At 42.9% G+C, this 24,162-nt stretch overlaps 1 protein-coding gene across 1 annotated transcript; it reads left to right on the top strand.

Annotated features, from left to right (window-relative positions):
- Positions 1–20,717: 20,717 nt before the first annotated feature.
- On the top strand, positions 20,718–22,319 carry LOC306921150 (polyubiquitin-C-like; the record flags this gene model as incomplete). Its single annotated transcript, XM_079498261.1, has 1 exon — positions 20,718–22,319. One exon carries the CDS (start codon positions 20,718–20,720, stop codon positions 22,317–22,319), a length of 1,602 nt encoding a protein of 533 aa, XP_079354387.1.
- Positions 22,320–24,162: the final 1,843 nt, after the last annotated feature.

The following is a 24,162-nucleotide window of genomic DNA, read 5'->3' on the forward strand; positions in this document are numbered from 1 at the left end:
CTCTGCATTCACTTTATATGACTGATGCATGAGTCAGAGTCATAGTCACCAGAACCAAGGATGTGTGTGTTTTCAATAAGGCTATATGAGAGAATATCCAGACGGGAAGCACGCACATCTCAAAAAATGTTTACGGGTGCTGGACAAAAATATACATACAGGAAGAAGGTAGGATGTCCGCACGCACACTGTTGTTAAGCTCCCAGTAGTTTATTAGAAATACATGTTCAGGATTCAACGTTTCGACCCCTTCATGTTTTGTTTTAGTAATCTATAATCTTGTAATTTGCCTCTGAGATGTAGTCGAGTAGAATATTTTTTTACTTAAGTAAAGTAAAAGTCCCTCAAAAAGTTTACTTAAGTACTTGAGTAGTTTCCACCACTATTAACAGTAATGGAGGCAATCTGGCAACCATCATCAGCGATGTCATCAATGACAACGTCCCGCATGATGGTTGCCAGATGCTGAACAAGCGTGCTGAAAATAGCATTTTGGGTGTCTCATCAGGACATCCTTTCTGAATTTAAGTTTAAATATGTCAATATCTCAACACTAGTTGTTAAATATATATCAAGCTGTACATTATCTTTAAATATATCACGTGGTTTCTCAACGCATACACTTGTTGAGAAACCATTCTCAACAAGTCTGTTTTCAGTCACTCCATGACTCCATCTCATGCGGATTGTCACTCACGCTCACTGTAGAGCTGACAAGGTCTATTTGTAAGACTACTGGCTGCTGCCACCTTCCAGTGTATATCTCATCCTACATGTCCATACTTTTCGGTTCCATGTACAACTGACTATCAACCTGAAGCTGTAATGTAAACTGAATTATAGAGCTTACTTCTTATACTACTTATGCAGACATCAACACTACTTACATTTCAACGTTTGTCTGACTGCTGGTCCAAATTTGATAAGGAATTAACAATCCGACATTGTGGCTTACAGAGGAATTTGAATGACATGTTTTTAGAGAAAGATCAAGAGAGGTAGACAATGAATCAGGCGATGGAGGCAGACACTAGAGATGACCTTGGTGAAGTGGTAATTATGATTTACAATGTAGGCCTTCAGCAGATATCATCCAGAGTGAACCTTAGTCAAAACATTCTCACGTAAATAGAACACAAAGAAGGTAATAAACCTCATGCTATCTAAATGAGCATTTTGTGATTAAGCAAACAGTATTTAACCAATTGACCCCTATTCTGGGGGGAACTTAAGCCAACAACAGCCGGTCTACAAGCTCACAACGCCTCACAACACGACACGCTGTGTGCTTTTATAGATTGGCTATTTTTAGCGAGATTTGGTGAAAAGGGGAAAACGAAAGATACATCTCTATAGCGTGTGAGAACGTGTACGTCACCAAGAGGGGGGCGGCGTCTGAAAAGCTTGGGACGGCCCTCTCGTGGGCATTAAATTCTAGCCCACATCACTCAGAATAGAGTGACGGTGGTATGTATTTGTAAATATTAAGCTCGTTCTTGGCGACAACATAGTGAACCAACACCAGGGTGGATAGAAAGAACGTCGGGCCCAAATACATTACAAGGACAAGGAAAATGTTGTGAACAAACACGGCTGTGCTTAGATACTTTGTTGAACATTATGTCTCTGCGCCCGTGCGCCGATCCAAGCCATTCTACGTCTTTTTGTAAACTTGTCAATCTGGGTTCCTTGATGCTGTCTCCATGCTGGAAAGCTGAACATCTAATTCCGTTTTCTGGCTCATTTCCTCGACGTGACCTGCTGTGGCACTTATTTACTGAGCAAGTCTGCACCATTGTGAGGTCAGTTTAAAAAAAGAACGTATACAAGCACACGGATAGTCGCTCAATGTAAACAAACCAGACAAGCCAGCAAGTATGGCGGCCGCTACCACGTGACACATATGTTGACGCCCCCTCCAGGAGATTTTGGTACACCCTATAGGACCTTGCATGAAAAAATCACAGGGGCACTCTTATCATCATACATCAGCCAATCAAATCATCACATTCCGTTCTCAAACACACCTACGCGCCCCTCAAAAAAAAGACAAAAAAAATAAAGGACAGAGGAGTTTTAGAGGAAGAGTTGGAATCTGAAGAGGTGAGTTCTCATGGCTGTGGGGGAAAATGGTGAGTGAGTCCGCAGTGAGTCGTGACTGTGCGGGGTGGGGGCTTATTCCACAGCTTGGGAGCCAGAAGGGAGAAGAGTCTTGGACTATTGGGCCGTTGGCCAGGCTGCTTTAGGGAAGGGACAGATAGGAGTCCTGTGTTAACGAAGTGTGTGCATGGGAACCTAGATAATATTAAAATCACACCCGTGTGAAGTGAGGGGCACTCTTATCATCATACGTCGTCATACATCATTTCATTCTCAACCAATGGTGACCAATTTGCGTCCTCACTTTTGTCTTCAATGTTTGTGTTTACATACTTTTGTCTTCAATGTTTGTGTTTACACAGACCCTCAAAGCTGGACATAAGAGGGTCTAGCGCCCCTCAAAAAAACAATTGTTGGAGACATGTGTCTCCAGCGTAATCGTGCGTTCACACGGGCAGATGCAAAGATGCGTTGTGAGTTGATTTGGAGAAGCTACATGCACCATTGCACGCACGCACGCACGCACGCACGCACGCACACGCACGCACGCACGCACGCACGCACACACACACACACACACACACACACACACACACACACACACACACACACACACACACACACACACACACACACACACACACACACACACACACACACACACACACACACACACTTATACTTGTGAGGACCTTAACATTTAATGATGCCCATTTTATGATAGCCATTGTATTTGTTTGTATTTTTGGCCAATTTTAACCTTAACCCGAAAATAATCTAGAAGCTCAACACTGGCTGGCAACTAAGTATAAATCAGGCATAACTAGGTTACATATATTCTGTCTTGCGCATGATATGTTTTGTGATGCAAATTTTAGTTCTGTCAGATATATAGATTAGGAAACATTGCATTTATAATGTAAATACAAGGCGTGATGATGTTGTATTTTGCCGTTCAGGTTCTGCTACACTTAACCCATTAAAACCAGGAAAGCATCTGTGTCATTTTAGATACCATACTTTGGCTATTTTGGAAAAAATCGAGAAAATGTGTGCAAATCTTTGTATATATAGCCTACTGTAGTATCGACCTCAGACCTTAATTGGTTAAGAGCAGGGAGATATTGCAAGTGTGTGTGCCTATGTGTGTTGAGTCCCGTTCATGACAACCTTTGCTGCGTGTCTCTCCCCGTCTCTCTCTCCCTCTTTACTGTCAATCTCCACTTGTATATCAATAAAGGCAGAAAAGCCAAAAGCAAATCTTTAAATAAACGGCAGCTGTGGCTGGGGTTTTTGATAATCATACAGGCTTACTGACACATCGGCCGCTGGACGGAGGGAAGCTGACATACACTGACGCTCTGGGCTGTCCGCACGACCCTGTGCACTGCTTCGTGGGTTAGGGCAATTCCCATGACAGCTAGCATTGCAGTGGTTCTCAACCAGTGGTCCTTGAGGGGGTTCCTTCCAGGTGGTCCCCAGTTAAACTTAAATTATGAAGAGCTAGTAACCAAATGGACCCTAGATCTTTAACTCTTTAACATGAAAGATGAAACCAAATGGACAGACCCAGCTTACGGGTCCATTTGGTTTCATGTTACGCTCTCAAGAGTTACATTATTGTCTACACAAGTCTACACAATTATGTAGAATAATTGTTATTTTGATTGTTTGCCTGTTATCGCTCCTATGGTACCACATCAATACAGCATGGAATTGTGGACAACATCTTATTCAAGACAACATATTCTAAGTTTTGGGTCTGAGAGGCTAAATGTCATAATGCAGAATAAACAAGACAAAGTGTCCACCAGGGCAGGGCAGGTTGTGGCCTCCTGGTGGTGCTATAATAGGCCAATGTGAAAAGGGGGCCATTTGTTTTTATGCCTTTGTTGGCAATTGGATGATTTGAGGCATTTTGGTCCAAAAATGTTTTTTGCAAAACTCTACCTGTTGGTGGCGCTATAACAGGCCAATGTGAAAAGGGTGGGATATATCATGATTTGAGGCTTTTTGTTCAAACCGGGCCAGTCCTGCAAACTTTGAAAGGAAATGTTAGCTAATTAGGATGGAATATGAAATATCGGATCAGATCCGTCTTGAGCACATGGCTATAGAGATACTGTGTAACGATTTGTGGGATTTTTGGACAAAATCTGGAGGAGTAATAGCAAAAAATGTGTTTTACAAAAGTCGGCCTCCTTGTGGCCCTATAACAGTCCGTTCTGGACATTTTGGGGCAGAGGTTCATCGTTGGCATCTAGGGAGTGTGTGTGCAAAGTTTGGCATGAATCAGGTTAACGGTGCCGGAGATTTGCTGGTAACAGACAGACGGACACACGGACGGACGGACGGAGTGCAAAACATACTCTCTCGATCCCCATGCCTTCGGCCTGGTGGAGACAATAATGGACCTTCACGTGAAAAGGGTTGAAAACCACTGCCAGTGAATTGGTAGACACTCCCTGAGCACTGAGCAGGCTTCAAGTGTGCTCTTTAAAATCCTCCGGTAGCCACGCCCCCTCACCCACCTGCTGCAAACAGACAGACACGAGCTCCTTATGTTTGGCTGTAAAACGAGTGAAATTAACAACTTATAATGTAACTTTACACCTCATGGAAGTTGAGTGGAGAAGTCTGGGTTGTTAGGGAGTGAAAACTGCTCAGTCACAAGTGTGACAGTTTGAAAGAGAACTTAATTCATCTTCATATTACAACAAACTGGTGGAAATTTGTTTTTGTTCTGCAGGTGAGTTGTGTGCGTGCGTGTGTGTGTGTGTGTGTGCGCGCGCGCACTGCTCAGTCACAATTACGTGTGTGACAGTTTGAAAGAGAACTTAATTCATCTTCATAACATCAAACTGGTGAATTGTTTTTTGTTCTGCAGGTGAGTTGGCTACCTACGCTAAGCATTAAGAGTGTGCGTGCGTGAGAGGGTGAAATGAACAAACAAAGTTGCTTTAAGTGCTGTGAGCCGGGGTCCTATAGAATAAATATACCATACACAATGTTTTGTTTGGGGTGTCACAGCAACTGTTTACCAATGATTGTTTAATTGTAAGTGATACAAGTGTTACAACCTGAATTGTTGTTTTTTTCTATCTCTCAATTTATTTCATGGCATATCCTAGTCCAGGCATGTCCAGAGTCCCCACAGCTTCCTTCCTAAAATGTATTATTTATACGATATAAAACTAACATTGCGTATATATACATCTACGTATACTAGGCTGTGTAAGTACGTACGTAGTCTAGTGTATACTGCTGTATGTTGTAACCGGAAGTATGCAGTACATACAGGTTGTGTATGTTTGTCTGCTGTATGTGAGTTGTGACGGTACAGTTTACAGTGTGTGGCAATTGGCCAGCTTGCTTACTTACTTACTTACTTACTTACTACCACTCAGAGCTTATGGTGTCCCTCTCAACCTGCCCCACAGGTAAACAAGCCTGTCGAGCCAGGGTGATGACCCCAGACCCCAAGCTCAGCTTCTTCTCAGCCCTGATATGAGTCCATTCTCCTGTGACATGCTGTGAATGCTGGACCCTAGAGCCTGCCCTAAATTCATGACCACTGGACTACACCAGAATGCTATGTGCAGTACTAAACATCCAAGGCTGAGTGAGAAGATGGCAGCCAGGAGAATGAGGCTGGACTTGATACTGGGAGGAAAGTACTGGCCAGCTAGCCAAATGTATGGAGGATGGAGATGACTGGAGACGCCGCTGGAGGGCTCATCATGAACTGAAGAGACGGGAGGCTCTATCTCTCTATCCATGGCTTCCAAGTTCCACCCTGGCATCACTTACACAACTGATTAAGTCAAGTAGGAGACGGCTCAAAGGTAGGAACTGTTTTTTACTTCTTTGCTGCTGCTGCTTGTGTTTGACGCTGTGTGTATACTAGTGTGATTCAAGCTGGTGTACTATTGCTGTCATTTTGGGACCCAATGACTGGGTGGCAATGAAACATGTTCAAACAACTTCAGTTTGTAAGTTGTGTTGTATCTGCCGTTGAAGGTATGTGAGTTGTTTCAGGGAACAGTAGACTATATGTATGTGGCTCTTGCACTTCAATAATCCTATGAGTGAATTTGATATTTCCTTTTGGTTCGAGGTAGAGGTTTGACATAACGGCCATCAATCACAAAGCTCAATTTTCAATTGAAGACTGATCAACAGTAGTTTGTGTGTTGTGTTGCTAAGGTTTGTTGTGAGTTGTTGTGACAGGGTGGCTGTATTGATTCTTTCTAATTTCTCTCTTCCTCTCTTCCTCTCTCTTTCTCTCTCTCTCTCTCTCTCTCTCTCTCTCTCTCTCTCTCTGTCTAATCTCTTCTCCTAGTCCCTCCGTATTTTTTGTCTAGTTTTTATTTGTTTGAAGAAATTGTCATTATATTTAGTCTTAGTCATCATAGCGTATTTTTTATTTCATGAGGCTTTTCTTCCAAAAGGTCAGGAAAATACCAAAAAGCGTCTAATAGATAAAATGTGAAGAGCTGGTTTATCGCTGGCTGTGGAATAATTTGGAGTGAAGTCATAAAATAAAGCATTGGTAGTGAACAGGCTCATTCCTACTATTCAGGGCTATTTCAGCCTAGTAACTTTTTCAAAAGAAAATATATTTTTTATAAGATCTTCTTTCTTTTTTCTCTGTCAGCTGTCAGAAAAACATATTTGTATTCCAATTATCTCCATTTATATCCATTTTGTAACATGGGGGGAAACAATTTGGACAATTTTGTCCCCATCATAAACCACTAAATCGAAGGGATTATTTTATATTAATTTCACTCTGAGGTACAAATATATTTTTGAGTGGTGTAAACCACTCCTACAACTGGCTTTGTTAGTCTGTCTGTCTGTCTGTCTGTGCAGACAAAATGAGCATGGTTGCTACGGTCACCCAGTTCACCCGGGTGTGATTTCATTACGTCAGACATTACGTCAGACCACAGCTGAACAGGCTATATAAGACCTTACACCACTCAGTTCACACGGGTGTGATTTTTTTCTATGTAAACGCTTGAATAGTAAAAATAAGACTTTTGGATTTTGTGTTTTTGCTTATTTTACACAAGATATGCTGTATTATGTCATGGGGACACAAATGGCACCGAATACTATAAGCCAATGCCATGCAGATCAACGTTTTCCCACAGATCGTTAAATACATACTTTAGGTTGTGGATAAAGTTTACAGTATGTCTGCATTATCGTCCAACCAAGATAAAACAGCTGGACAGTTGTTTCCTCTGTAGGGGCCTTGTCTGTACTGTCAAGTTTGTAAACGTGTAAAAGTGTTTGTGGTTTCTAATGTTCCATACAGTGCACAACAACGTTCCATACAGATCATCTTTTCCCATAGATATAGCTAAATGAGTACTTCTAGACTGTGGATGAACGTTATGACTGCATTTCTCCCTCTTTCATACCCAACCAAGCATAATGCATTAATGGCATTTGTCCCTGTAAAGATTATGCAGATTGCTGCATTATACACAATAATACAAGACAATACAATGATGCCTCTTGTACTTGCCTCTTGACATTTTTAGTCTAAGAGGATGCCTGCTTACAGAAGGCAGATGAACTATGGTTTCAAAGATGCTAAACCAAGGCCATGAGCACCCCAGCATCCATATCGTGGGTACATTTTTTGTAGAAATGAACAGAACGACAAGCTCGAGCTTATCGATCTGCTATTTTCATCAAAGGTTTTCCTCACAACAATAAGAGAGAACTGAAAATACATATTGTATAGACTAGAGCCATGAGCCATGACTCCGCTGCATGGGGTTCAAGTGGTTCATCACAAAGCGCAAACACATAACGCAAACCTGGTGTTCCTTTTCTGAGCATTTTATATAAAAGGCAAACACACAGCAAATAGCAAAATGCAGATCTCCAAGTATTGAGCTTGGATTGGCCATTTTCACCAAAGTGATTTGTTGTTGAGGTCGAAAAAGGATGATGCCAAGTATAAACTCACCGCGGTGAATGTTTGAAACAGTCAATGTTATACAGTTATACAATGTTATACTGTTGATACAGCGTGTCACATGATCCGACATCAGTTTGTAGGTCCGCTAGTTCTGCTGCTCCTTTTCGGTTTTGAAAATGCCTATAATGAGATTCCCAACATAGTGATGCAAAATTGAAAGTAATTAAGGACCTTAACATATTTAATTTAATATAAAAAAGGATAAGAAGGATGACCTTTTAAGACTAATTAATTTACTTTCTCATCCTCGTATATGTATTCTAATGTAGCGTAGTTGCGGGCCATGTGTGGGCATGAGGATAGGCCATTTGCCAATACCCCAGAAAATCTCCCTCTTTTTCACAGTGTAAGGTTGGTACAATAGAGGGTATGCGCATGCATGAAGTGAATGGCAAAGTGACAGACAAAGTGAGTTTAACATTGTTTATTACATGGCTTGGTTGAATGCTTGATTCTGATTGGTCAATCGCTTAATTCAGCGGTGAGTTATCTCATGATAATGACCGCTCCGCTGTATAATGACCGCTGCCTAATCAAACCCTCTGAGCACCACCAGCTGCGCGGCTGCGCCCGCTTGATTTACTGCCGTTTCCAACATAACAGCCATGTAAACACACACACTACTGACACACAATGTAATTTACAGCTAAACATTGCTCTTAGAAATGTTTTTGAAAACATTTGAGCGAGAAATAGACGAAGCAGCTGGACCCGAAAATGGATTCTATTTGATCAACTCACTTCCTTGTTTTCCGACAGTGCTTCAGCCCTGCAGCTGGGCAGACTGCCAGCGCGAAGTTATGGAATACTTTTTTTGTTGTGTTTTGGATCAATGGATTAATTTATGTTAGTTAGCCATGTAATAAGCGGGATAATATCTGGCTAGGTGGTCATTGTCGGGATATAATTCACCTTCAGGGAGTGTAACCACCTCGGCTTCGCCTCGGTGGTTAAACTCCCTGTCGGTGAATTATCTCCCGACAATGACCACCTAGCCAGATATTATCCCTTACTTAACGTTGTTTAATGCAATAAGATAGGACTTTTATGTTTGGATGTATGGGCTGTCAAAGCTAGAAAGTAGTTTTTTGCCACTCAGTAGGCATTCCTGCATAACTTCCTGGTTTGATGATGATGTCACGCGCATACCCTCTATACACAATATGTGTGTTGTTTATTTATGATGCAACACGTTGTGAGCTTTTAGATGGACTAAATACAAATTTCAAATACATACTCTAGAATACATACTCTAGGGTTGCACATTTCGATCCATACCCGTCTCTAGACGGGTTACAAAGGTTATCACGTTACTGCCACGCCCGTAAATAGACGGGTTACGTAACACTAGGAATGAGCTTTTGTTGAACTGCAAATACAGCACCACTTAAACCTTCTATGCTGTTTTTGGCAAACGTTCCCCCCAGAATAGGGATGCTGGGGACTCAAGTGGTTAACAAAAGTGTCGTTTTAAGTTTTAAATATATTTAGACTATCGCGATAATGTTAACACTCTGTTTGCTAGCCATTTCGGGCAGAGCTAGCCTTGTGGTGCTAAGGGTGATGCATTGAACGAAGGACCTTTTTCTGAGGCCCACAGTAAATGTTCTCTTATAGCGAGAATCACACACACACTCAAAAGAACGCTTAACTTGTCCACTCCAATTTATTTATTTTTTGTTGATTTTACCATCTTCCATTCTGGAGATATTTGCCTTTATGTAACACCTGCTTTTGTAGTAACGTACTCTTCTTGAACAGAAAGCCTAGTTAGGAACCGTTTTATGTCAGACGCTGTGTATCGTTCCAACTCGGCTAGCCGAGTTCGCCGAGGGAAGGTGGTGTTGCTGTTTTTTCCTCCGAGGTGGAAAGACTGTTGTGACGTGGTTAGTGTTGCTGCCCGCCTGCCCACCTCCCGTAACACAACAGCGCATTTGTATTGTTCCATCTGACCGGCGTTGATCATCATGATAAAGAAATAACCGCTCGCCGAGGGACGATACAATCCGTGATAGTTTTCTTGTTTGAGTAGGAAGAAAAAAGGAGACAGAAATCTGACCGACAGACACTCACAGTCACACACTACACACAAGACCCCTCCCCTCCCTCCGCTGAAACAAACAGGAGGGAGCCCTCCCCTCCCTGAAACAAAGAAGGAGAAACAGGAATGAGAGGAGGACCGAGGCGATCGGCTTGTTATGCAGCGATTCTGTTGACCTGAGTTGTATACACTCGCATGGGAGTCTCCGAGCCGCCATTACGTGACAATACGACTCCCCCCTCCCGTCCTGTTTTTTTTTTTTTTGGATCACGTGATCGGAGTGTTGTGCTATGAACCAGGGCTGGTTGATACATTGCCCGGGTGTGTAGAAAGGCGATTGAAAGTAATCAATAAAAACATGCGCTAAACGGACATCTACGTGTCCCGCACCGGACCGTTGGGATTTGAACCACGGAGAAAACCGTTTCCCGCACAGGCTGTGTTAATCGCAATTGTTTTTGCCACAATAATCGTGACATGTAATTTTCATATTGTCCCATCCCTACCACCAGCACACCAATATGTTCAACACCAAATCTGTGACCCCTGGCCAGTCTGTGTTGGTGCGATACAGTCAGAGAATGAGGCCACATGGCCTAGTTAACGTACAGGTGCGTTCACATTTTGATTCCAATGTACCGCTTGTCTAGACGCGTCGACACTTTTGTCCGTTGAAAATGTGTTATTTTTGTCGAGCGGCACTTTGTCACCGAAGCATGAATCAGCCTCTACTTGCCATTCTATGCTCTTCTGCAACTGCCATTACATGGATGTCAGCGGGGGGGGAAAGGGAATAATAGTGGTCAGGTTTATAATGTAGTGCACAGTGGCTATTATCCTGCTCTATAGCTACTGACTGAGGTGCAGGCCTGTCTCTGGGAACCCTCCATGATATAGAATTGATTTCCCAGTGAGAAAGATAATTACTCTCGGTTGCACAGCGGAGGAAATGTGCAAATAGGGCTGTTAGTCTCCACTTGCTGTGACAGTGTGTCTTTTACGCAGCTCACTGTCAACACGGGCCGTCTTCTCCCTTTGCACATGCAAATAGAGGCTGACGACGTTAGGCACTATTATTACATGGCTTGGTTGAATGCTTGATTCTGATTGGTCAATCGCTTAATTCAGCGGTGAGTTATCTCATGATAATGACCGCTCCGCTGTATAATGACCGCTGCCTAATCAAACCCTCTGAGCACCACCAGCTGCGCGGCTGCGCCCGCTTGATTTACTGCCGTTTCCAACATAACAGCCATGTAAACACACACACTACTCACACACAATGTAATTTACAGCTAAACATTGCTCTTAAAAATGTTTTTGAAAACATTTGAGCGAGAAATAGACGAAGCAGCTGGACCCGAAAATGGATTCTATTTGATCAACTCACTTCCTTGTTTTCCGACAGTGCTTCAGCCCTGCAGCTGGGCAGACGCAGCCAGCGCGAAGTTATGGAATACTTTTTTTGGATCAATGGATTAATTTATGTTAGTTAGCCATGTAATAAGCGGGATAATATCTGGCTAGGTGGTCATTGTCGGGATATAATTCACCTTCAGGGAGTGTAACCACCTCGGCTTCGCCTCGGTGGTTAAACTCCCTGTCGGTGAATTATCTCCCGACAATGACCACCTAGCCAGATATTATCCCTTACTTACCGCTCCTCCTCTACAAGCTGCAATGTCCTGCTGCAGTAGAGTAGACCACACACACACACACACACTGTTGATGCTTTGATGAGCATGCAGGGCGAAATGGGGAGGGAGGGGGGTGCGTGTGCGTGCGTGCGTGCGTGCGTGCGTGCGTGCGTGCGTGCGTGCGTGCGTGCGTGCGTGCGTGCGTGCGTGCGTGTGTGCGTGCGTCATCTTCAAAGTGAATATTTTCTTTTCTCCACATCTCCCTTACTTATCCAGTACAAGGGATGTGTCTGTGTCAGGTAGTTAGATTTAGGATTTGGTAGATGTATTATGTAGCAAGTGAGAATTGGGATTTAGGTTCAGGATCAAATTCAGGGAAAGAATGTAGCCCACTGATAGGCCTATGAAATGCAGTGCACGCACTGCGTGTGTGTGTGTGTGTGTGTGTGTGTGTGTGTGTGTGTGTGTGTGTGTGTGTGTGTGTGTGTGTGTGTGTGTGTGTGTGTGTGTGTGTGTGTGTGCGTGTGCGTGTGCGTGCGCGTGCGTGCATGTACAGATCTGCATGCAGGAGTGAACATGGTTATTACAGTGAGTAATCTGTATTCCCTCGTGTACGTACATGCCCATACAGACAGGCAGAGGAACACATTATGGTCAACAGTGAGATAATAGCTATGTTCATGGTGTTGACATGTATAAGAGGGCAACTTTCTCATCGTTATCATTAATCATTCATATTCATAGCTGCTTTGCATAATTCCAAAGAAAATAATCGTTTGTATAGACAAACGACACAACAAGCATGCAATACAATTCAGTCACTGGGCCATGTCATGGAACCACTTACAGATTTGAACTTTAAACAGTTGAAGCAACAATTAGCATTTTTCAGCAGATGCATTTTAAATAATCTCTGAAGCTTCATATTCATTTCCTTTTGTTGAACCGCTTCGATTCTCTACCCTGATTTACACTAGCTCATATTACACTAGTCATGCATGAAGAAAACAAAAGGAAAAGTCACTCCGACGCACAATATAAATCATTAACATTTCAGCTTGGTAAAATCACTTAGCAAAATCAAAGGTCGGTCGATCTATCCAAAAATGTGTTCCCAAACAACACATCGTCGCTGTCAGGCAGAAACCTTGAACATCCGAGCCCGTTACTTTTCGGAAAATGGAAAACGGAACCTCTGTTCCAATGGAACCGTTGTAGTTATGATTTAGTCACAAAGCAGATTGTTAATATTTCTCATTAGTTAAATATTTATAAACTAAGAGAAAGCACTGCAAAGCAGAAAGCCTGCAACACTCCAAATTAAATAAAAGTCCCAAGTCCCAACGACAATAATGTCTGGGTGAGGCATAATAAATCTACGTGAAGAGAACATTCATTGAGTGTTGGCTTCTTTCGTGATATAATTCATTGAGTGTTGGCTGTTTTCGTGATATAATTCATTGAGTGTTGGCTGTTTTCGTGATATAATTCATTGAGTGTTGGCTGTTTTCGTGATATAATTCATTGAGTGTTGGCTGTTTTCGTGATATAATTCATTGAGTGTTGGCTGTTTTCGTGATATAATTCATTGAGTGTTGGCTGTTTTCGTGATATAATTCATTGAGTGTTGGCTGTTTTCGTGATATAATTCATTGAGTGTTGGCTGTTTTCGTGATATAATTCATTGAGTGTTGTGGCTTTTTCCTTGTTTTAATGCTAGGCAATTATCGTGAAAACAGCCAACACTCCTGTCCTTTTCTCAATTTAAATGTAATACTGTATGCCTCACCCAGACAGAGTGACAGACGGTCGGACAGACACGTTATCTATACTGTATGCCTCACCCAGACAGAGTGACAGACGGTCGGACAGACGCGTTATCTATACTGTATGCCTCACCCAGACAGAGTGACAGACGGTCGGACAGACACGTTATCTATACTGTATGCCTCACCCAGACAGTGACAGACGGTCGGACAGACGTGTTATCTATACTGTATGCCTCACCCAGACAGAGTGACAGACGGTCGGACAGACGCGTTATCTATACTGTATGCCTCACCCAGACAGAGTGACAGACGGTCGGACAGACACGTTATCTATACTGTATGCCTCACCCAGACAGAGTGACAGGCGGTCGGACAGACGCGTTATCTATACTGTATGCCTCACCCAGACAGAGTGACAGACGGTCGGACAGACACGTTATCTATACTGTATGCCTCACCCAGACAGAGTGACAGGCGGTCGGACAGACGTGTTATCTATACTGTATGCCTCACCCAGACAGAGTGACAGACGGTCGGACAGACGTGTTATCTATACTGTATGCCTCACCCAGACAGAGTGACAGGCGGTCGGACAGACACGTTATCTATACTGTATGCCTCACCCAGACAGAGTGACAGACGGTCGGACAGACGCGTTATCTATACTGTATGACTCACCCAGACAGAGACAGACGGTCGGACAGACACGTTATCTATACTGTATGCCTCACCCAGACAGAGTGACAGACGGTCGGACAGACACGTTATCTATACTGTATCTAAACTATCTATACATGCAGACCACGTGAAAGAAGGGCCTATACTGATTGCCAGTGGTGGAACGTAACTAAGTACTGTACTTAAAGGGGAATTCCACTCATTTTCAACATTTTACTATGTCATTAATGTACCTTAGAGCTGTTGTGTGGAAATAATAAAAAAGTTCCCCCATTCTGTGTTTCCTAGAACTAGAGGTCTGAAAAGAATCATTAACATGGTGAAACACATCTTGATGATGTCATCAAGATGTGTTTCACCATGTTAATGATTTTTTTCATAATTACATTTCTAGGAAACACAAAATGGGGGGACTTTGTATTATTTCCACACAACAGCTCTAAGGTATATTAATGACATAGTAAAATGTTGAAAATGGGTGGTTTTCCCCTTTAAGTACAATGTTGAGGTACTTTTACTTTACTGGAGTATTTCTAATTTTCTATAGTTTTTACTCCACTACATATCAGAGGCAAATATTGTATACTTTTACTCCACTACAATTAATTGAAAACTTTAGTTAACATATACATTACCCACTTCAGCCCTATATATATATATATATATACATTTCGACCATTTGTAAATAGCAGATCTACAAGCTCACAATGCATCGCATTGCGAGCTTGTAGATAAAAGTTTGACACGTTGCATGTTGTGAGATCCTAGATCAACTACTGTATTTCTGCAAATGAGATTAGAGGGGAAAAGGAGTGAAGTATATGGTTTAAGTGGTTAATTTATGGGGGAAAAAAAGAAATATGGAGAATGGAGATACATGTTTATGCCCGACACCACTGACATCTCCAAAACAACTTTGCTATGCACCTTCATACTCATAGGAGGATGAACCCAACATGGTGGCTCCTGCACGGCAGAGCTGAAATGTTCACTGTCTTGCACACAAGATATCTCAAAATTGAACAGGCATTAGAGACTTTCTGAGCATATTCCATCTGCCCGGACAATGAACTCTAACCATTTGAATGGCCTTGGCCTTTCCTCCAATGCCAAACTTTGGTCAATTTATAAACTTTGCAGGCAATATATCTCATATTCTAAATGCAGATTGCAGCATTGATTTTGGTGACCACTTGGCCTTTCCTCTAGCCCCACCCGTAGGCCAAAATATCCACTTGCATTCTTAAAGGCTTAAAGGCTCTTCATGGCTTTTTCAATATGATACTCTTTTTTTAAATTTTTATCCCCCGTCGTTGTTCACAAAATGTGCTAATCCTTCAGTGAATATACCCACCACATAACGCGCACACAGCGACACGGCTGCCATGCTGTCCTTTGACAGCAGCTGTCAAAGGGGAACATGGACCACAAAGAGGGTCTTTATAGGTGTCCACGGTGGTTCAGCTAGTAAGAACGCTGACCGTAATAACCACAGTGTCCCTGTATCGATTCCCCAGCGGGGACCTGTGCTGTATACCGCATGTCATCCCTTGCACGGTACAATCCCCAACTGTTAATTGAGCTCTGAGCTGCAGGGTTTTGCTGTGTGGCTCTCTGGCCTTTCTGTCTCTCTTCGCTGTCCTGTCGCTATAAATCTTTAACACGCCATTAAAATAATCGGAGAGAAGGATAGGCTTCACATCGTCACTGGCACAGCTCTGGCTCTGTGCCCTTTTGTATAACAAAGACGGTACTCTCATCCACAACTTTCTAATTTTCTTTCTGCATACTGTTGCCAAATTTCGCTTGCCATACCAGGCCGTCCTCATCGTGGTTTTATGTGATGACAGTCACGACACTGTAAATTCCTAATGTGTGTAGGCTGTCAGCTAAGACGAATTTGATGACACAGTAAAATCCTTTGGATGGGCTTTGTTTAGCTGCCTACTCCAGTGATGGCATGGAGGCTATTGAGCCTCTACAGTATACACCGGGGGTCCCCAGATAAAATACAGTAGCCTATTATAATGTAGCATCAAAATCAGTTTGAACTACTTTAATCATATTTTACTTTGGCTATTTGACAATCTTCAAAAAGATTTTTTTTTAAAGACTGCGACATTTTAATTTGGGGGTCGTTGACATCAAGATGTTTGAGAACCACTGTACTATACAGACAGCTGGTGATGTATAATTATATTTCAGATGCAGATGCAGCCTCCGCTTTATTCTAAAGCCAAGTGTTCAGTGCCATTACAAAACTCTCACCACCTGTTGTCGGACCTTGAGACCTTGGAATTGATCTGTTTTTGTTTTATTACTTCCAGCATGTGGCATCATTCGGCATGAGTCTTTGACCAAATCCGCGGGGGAGTGTGTGCGCGTGCGTGCGTGCGTGCGCGCGTGCGCGCACAGCTAATCTCCGGCACCGTTAACCTGGTCGATGCCAAATTTTGCACACACACTCCCTGGATACCAACGATGAACCTCTGCCCCAAATGTTCCAGAAGGGCCACCAGGGGCCGACTTTTGAAAAACATATTTTTTTTATATTACTCCTCCAGATTCTGTCCAAAAATCCCGCAAATCGTTACACTATAGTCATGTGTTCAAGACGGATCTGTCCAATATTTCATATTCCTAACATTGGCTTTCAAAGTTTGCAGGATTTGCCTGTTTTGAACAAAAAGCCTCAAATTATGAACACAGCGTGCAATCCATGTGAAATCTTTCACAGACTTTCCTACTAGGCTGAGGAATATATCACCCCCTTTTCACATTGGCCTGTTATAGCGCCACCAACAGGTGGATTTTTGCAAAACACATTTTTGGAACAAAATGCCTCAAATCATCCAATTGCCATCCAAGGCGTAAGAAGAAATGGTACCCTTTTCACATTGGCCTATTATAGCGCCACCAGGAGCCTAGGCCACAACCTGACTTGCCCTGGTGGAGACCTGTGCCCCGAGGGACACTTTTTCTAATTTGAATGTCAAATTGGGTGCATTGAGTTGCAGGGTACTATTTCATGAATGCCATTTCATGAAAGCTACTTTTAAAGCAGGACAAATGCCGAAAATAATCATTTTAGATCAGAAATTAATGAGAATAACCAACTGGCCTAAAGCCATGCAAGGGACAAAAACAATTTTACAATAACAGGTGTGCTGAGGGGATCCGTGCATAGCCCGACATTGCTTTCCAGGTGCTGCACCAACTGTTAGAATGCCTGCCTGGCCAGAGTGGCGTTGGAATGGAACTTGGCTTTTACCGCACACTGGTTTCTGAGATCAGACTTTTATTAGCTGGTAGTAAGCCAAGGCGCTCAGCACCTGCCGCTGGCCTCGCCTCCATTCTAACAGACTCCCCGAGAATACCATAGGCTTTGTTGACCTTTGCTGATGCAACTCGGCTAAGTGGCTTCCCTTAGCCCGTTAAGACCTCTAAAACTGTCTCCTAAACTATACTGGTTCCCAAACTTTTTCATGTCAAGGACTCCCAAATTAACACTAATTAGCCCTGCGGACCCCCATTTGAAAGGATATGCCAGGGACCCCCATTAGAGAAGATTTTTACGATTTGTATTCTCAATTCCCGTTTAATTTTAAGGACCCCCAGTTTGACATGCATATTAGTCTACAGACTCCCATTTAATGGCATTTATATCTCTGGGACCCCAATTTATATTGTAAAATCAATGTTAATTTAAATGAGAGTGAGAGAGTGAGAGTGTACAAATGGACCCAAATGGACCCGTCATGGTCCATTTGGTTCCATTTGTACACTCTCAGAGTTACAGACCCATAAGAGTCCATTTGGTTCCAAACTATCATTTAGCTGGGGACCCCCTGGAACTCCCTCAAGGACCCCTGGAGCCGGGTCCCCGGACCCCACTTTGGGAACCATTGTTTTAAACTTCTGAAAAACGGTTAAGGAAACTCTAAAAACTCAAAACCTGAAAGAAATGTCATGCCAAGGACCCTCAAAATGTATTTGACCACTAACCTCCCCATCTCAACATATTTAGTTGACCTCTAGAAGCGCTATGAGCTTGTATATCTGTTTTGAATAGCCAAAGTATATAAAATATGGTTAAAGTGTTTAAAATCTAAAATGACACCGATGCTTACCCGGTTTAAACGGATTAAAGTGATGGGATAGATACCTACAACAAAAATCTAATAAACTGTAGCTTTGATGTACTCTTTTGAAAATGTTTCCGTAGCAGTGAGTGGTCTAGTAGGGTGAACTCTAAACACAATACACAAGAGTCAGGTCAGCTGTTCACAGTTGATGTTTGAAGCATTCTCACTTATTCCTGAGGTGAACCATGTCTCAGACAACATAGGGTGCTTGAGCACCAAACGTACAGTATGTGCACATTGCCATCTACTGTGAGATATGAAAACTGCACTGCTGGAAATGTATGCTTCAGTGAATGAAGGTTGTACTCTGCCTAAAATGCATGTTGTGACACGTGTGCATGTGCATAGACGCAGTCATTATACAAACAAGTTGACATTTACACAACAAATAATGAATGGATACAAAGAAATCACAGATACTGCAGGCACGCACACACACACACACACGCACACGCACTACGTTGTAGTGTGTAGCTCTTTATATATTTAGTAACTTAAAATGTAATATTTAGTGTAGGGCCCATGGGAATACGGTCAACTAGGGTTTAAGTGGATGCATGTCTTCATTCCTCTGCTGCACACAGACTGACTGGGCTCTATTTTGTCCATGCTAAACGCCTTATCCCTAAACTCTTTTGTTGTTGTTTAGGTATAAGGGGTTTAGCATGGACGAAAATCGAGCCTGTGTCTGTCATCCTAAAAGCGTGACAGATCCAAATAAAACAAAAATGCCAATCGTTATGATGGCACCAAAAAGAAGACATCTGCATCTGACCTGCAAGCAAATCACAATCATCGCATAATTCACCTGTCTTTCTCCTTGTAGGGGTGCATTTTGTACGCAGGGCTGGTAACATATGCACCGCGCCACGGAGAAAGCAAGTGAAGGCGACAGATAGAGAAAGAGAGAGAGATGGAATATATAATTGCTACAGATGTGTCCTAGCCAAGCATATAATCTCAGTGCGTGTGTGTGTGTGCGTGTGCGCACGCTCGCCTGTCGTGACGTTACCTCTCATCGCCTGGCACTGCCCAGCATGACAGCGCCCAGCAGTCAGTCTCTGCCTGTTGCCTACAGTGCACACATGCAACATCAGTGGACCACAATTATTCATTCAACTTTTTCATCTCTTGTACTGCCCAGTGATGGGGAAAAAATACAAATGTTGTACTTAAGTAAAAATATCAATACTGTGATGTAAAAGTACAAAAGTATTGGTATCAAAATGTACCACCAGTAAGACGCCAATGTACCACCAGTGAATTACCACCAGTAAGACGCCATGAGGGCTGTATTACCACAAGTAAGACGCCCTGAGGGCCATAAGCAAGTAGGCTACTCATTATACAGAATGCCCCGTTTGCCGTTTCACAAGTTTTCAAATAAAACAGCCGATCTATAAGCTCTGAGCTTGTTTCAAATTATAGGTCTGAAGTGGTTAAGTAGTGTTTTGTTATCAAGTAGGCCTACTAGTAACTAAAGTTGTAACTAAATTTGCCTTGCTTTGTAGTGGAGTTGAAGTAAAAGTATTGAAAATGTGAAATACTGTTCTGCCCTCACACTTCGCTTCAATATGCACTTTGCTCAGCCAATCAAATCATCGCTATGGGGTGATCAGCCATTCACAAACCCACTGTTTGTGTTCACACAAACCCGGAAAGCTGGGCATAGGAGGGGCTAGTGCCCCTCAAAAATAAAAATAAAATAAACTCAAAATTGTACAGTACCACTGGCACTGTCTGCCACAGTAGTGCTGTAAACTAAGTGCACTGTATTGAGCTACAGTGATATTTACACTTTATTTTGTGGAAACAAATTTCTAACCTTTTGGTCAGGCAGGAAATTGACATGATTGTTCTGTTGGTGATACAAACTTGAAATTTGGCACAGATGTCCTATTAGTAGGATGTTTAGAATGTGAAGAAGCCAAAGGTGGGCTCTGAATTCTATCACCAATCTATAAATCCAAGGAATCTGTGTGTGTCTGCTGTTTTTTGGCCAAATAATATGATGATTCCTGATGCCACTGATGTCATAGTACTGATGTCATATACGGTGGCTTCCAAGTACTCGGTGACAATGGTACTGCAATACGTGCAGTACCATTGTCGTGCACTAGAATGTCTAATTTTGGAGACATTGGTCATGTTTATTTGAGGTCGTAACTGTGATGTCACCGGCTGCCAACATAAAAGACAGAGTTCGATCTTTTCTCACCTCTTGTGAACGCTGTTTGACTTAATTTAAGTGAAACCTGAGATAATATTATAGACAGATACTATACTGATAGTTAATCTGTAGGATATCTTACAGCTGTATACAGTAACATCTCGGATTGTGCAAACATGCAGATTTTTGTGAAGACCCTTACCGGCAAGACCATCACCCTGGAGGTTGAACCAAGTGATAACATTGAGAACGTCAAGGCAAAGATCCAGGACAAAGAAGGCATTCCTCCTGACCAGCAGAGACTGATCTTTGCTGGCAAGCAACTGGAAGACGGCCGCACCCTGTCTGACTACAACATCCAGAAGGAATCCACACTCCACCTTGTGCTACGTCTGAGGGGAGGGATGCAAATCTTCGTCAAGACCCTTACTGGCAAGACTATCACCCTGGAGGTAGAACCAAGTGATAACATTGAGAATGTGAAGGCCAAAATCCAAGACAAGGAAGGCATTCCCCCCGACCAGCAGAGACTGATCTTTGCTGGCAAGCAACTGGAAGACGGCCGCACCCTGTCTGACTACAACATCCAGAAGGAATCCACACTTCACCTTGTGCTACGTCTGAGAGGAGGGATGCAGATCTTCGTCAAGACCCTCACTGGCAAGACTATCACCCTGGAGGTTGAACCAAGTGATAACATTGAGAACGTCAAGGCAAAGATCCAGGACAAAGAAGGCATTCCTCCTGACCAGCAGAGACTGATCTTTGCTGGCAAGCAACTGGAAGACGGTCGTACTCTGTCCGACTACAATATCCAGAAGGAGTCCACACTTCACCTTGTGCTACGTCTGAGGGGAGGGATGCAGATCTTCGTCAAGACCCTTACTGGCAAGACCATCACCTTGGAGGTTGAACCAAGTGATAACATTGAGAACGTCAAGGCCAAAATCCAGGACAAGGAAGGCATCCCGCCTGACCAGCAAAGGCTGATCTTTGCTGGCAAGCAACTGGAAGACGGTCGCACCCTTTCTGACTACAACATCCAGAAGGAATCCACACTTCACCTTGTGCTACGTCTGAGGGGAGGAATGCAAATCTTCGTCAAGACCCTTACTGGCAAGACTATCACCCTGGAGGTAGAACCAAGTGATAACATTGAGAATGTGAAGGCCAAAATCCAAGACAAGGAAGGCATTCCCCCCGACCAGCAGAGACTGATCTTTGCTGGCAAGCAACTGGAAGACGGCCGCACCCTGTCTGACTACAACATCCAGAAAGAATCCACGCTCCACCTTGTGCTACGTCTGAGGGGAGGAATGCAGATCTTCGTCAAGACCCTCACTGGCAAGACTATCACCCTGGAGGTTGAACCAAGTGATAACATTGAGAACGTCAAGGCAAAGATCCAGGACAAAGAAGGCATTCCTCCTGACCAGCAGAGACTGATCTTTGCTGGCAAGCAACTGGAAGACGGTCGTACTCTGTCCGACTACAATATCCAGAAGGAGTCCACACTTCACCTTGTGCTACGTCTGAGGGGAGGGATGCAGATCTTTGTCAAAACCCTCACTGGTAAGACTATCACCCTGGAGGTTGAACCAAGTGATAACATTGAGAACGTCAAGGCAAAGATCCAGGACAAAGAAGGCATTCCCCCCGACCAGCAGAGACTGATCTTTGCTGGCAAGCAACTGGAAGATGGCCGCACCCTGTCTGACTACAACATCCAGAAAGAATCCACGCTCCACCTTGTGCTGCGTCTGAGGGGAGGGCAGTAAATGATCTTATGACCCAGTTTGTCAGTTCTCCATCTTGTTCTGTGCTGTATGAACTGTGTGTTCTGTGCTTGTGGTATTGGTTACATACCGTATGGCTTACAATCCAAAAAATTAGAATATCCAAATGGCAAGTAAATGCACATTACATCAGGAAAGATGGCAGGATAAACCTCATAATCAAACAATATAAATATAAATAAAATAATGATAAGTTTCATACATGTAAATTTGCAATATTGGCAAAAAACAACTGTGCAGTGCCAGACTGCCAGTGGTTATTGGTAGAGGAAAAACTAGAAAAAAATTACAAATGTAAAAAAAGGTGGTGAGGTGACTCACCGAAGTAAGAGCGCATAGTCCATCATGACTATAGTAGGCTAAACTAAAGTGCCTCTGGTCATCTTGAAACCAGGGCAGCTATGTGGGAAGGACTTATTCAGTGAATCACCCAGGAAGCAGGCGCCCAACTAAAAACACATTTGCCTCCCAAAATCCACATCTACGTCCTAGTCGTGAGAAGTGGAAGCAGGTAATGCTGACTAACAGGGCTCTTGTTGTGTTTGTGTAACTGAATGCCCTACGTTATCATTCTACAGACAAACACTAGCTGATCTGCAAGCTCAAAACACGGCGTGAATTGACACGTTTTGAGCTTGTTGATCTGCTACTTTTTTTTTCACATGTGCAGTGGTTTAATGGATATTACATTGACACAATGCTAAACCATCCTACAATGATATCTACACAAATTGTTAACAAACAAATCATGCCCAGCACCAGAAGAAAACAAACAGGGGTGCAATTACACAAAAAATATATAAATACTGTACACATGTGAACAACAACTATAAAGACTGCTTATCTAGCTCAAAGCGGCACATTGATAAATCATTGACTGCTTACGTCAACAACAGTGCACAGAACTGTGCACAAACTGCACATGATGCAACACGGATACAATCAAGTTATTTTAATAGTGCAAACATCCCTCTGTTAGGCTGTCCATGGGGCCTTAGCACAGGTCCTATGCACCCTTTTCAGCACCATGGACAGCGAAGGAGGATCAGCAATGAAAGAAACTAAAATAATGGGTGAAACGAAGTCCAAGTATGATTATTTATAGTACTGTATGTGCCAATAACAGCATCAATACTAGGCTAGAGGCTGCCGTTTAACTTTAGCTTACCTTTAGAGCTGAAATCGCCTGATTGTTGAACTGAATGTCTTAAACGGCCTCTACTTCCATTATCACAATTATTTTTTTCCCCCCTTTTTTGGATAGCACTTACACCCCCTTTAAATATTTAACCCATTTTGGGCGGGAACCCCTTTTGGTGATAGCATTATGTTATGCTTTAGCTATTGAAAAATAGCAGATCTACAAGCTCGTAGCGCGCCACCGAGTGGCGCGCTACGAGCTTGTAGGTCTGGACATGGAGTCCCTCAGGGGTCTATATATGAGGACACTTCCTTTATCCCTCTACAGTCGACAATTAATCTAGCCAGTCTAACCAATTAGCAACTCATAGTGATCTAGCTATATGCCCAATAGTGCAGTGGTTCCCAAACTTTTTCATGCCAAGGACCCCCAAATTGACACTAATTAGCCCCGCAAAAGCTATGCCAGGGACCCCCATAAAAGTCTCTAGCAGTGGTTTTCAACCTGTTTAATTTCAAGGACCCCCAGTTTGACATGCATTAGTCTACGGACCCCCCATTTAATGGCATTTACATCTCTGGGACCCCCAATTTATATTGTAAAATCAATGCTAATTTAACTCTGAGAGCGTATAAAGAGTGTACAAAGCGTATAAAGAGTTACAGACCCATAAGGGTCCATTTG

The sequence above is a fragment of the Electrona antarctica genome (genome assembly GCF_951216825.1).
Source record: "Electrona antarctica genome assembly, chromosome: 4".
In the NCBI taxonomy this organism is placed as follows: Eukaryota; Metazoa; Chordata; class Actinopteri; order Myctophiformes; family Myctophidae; genus Electrona; species Electrona antarctica.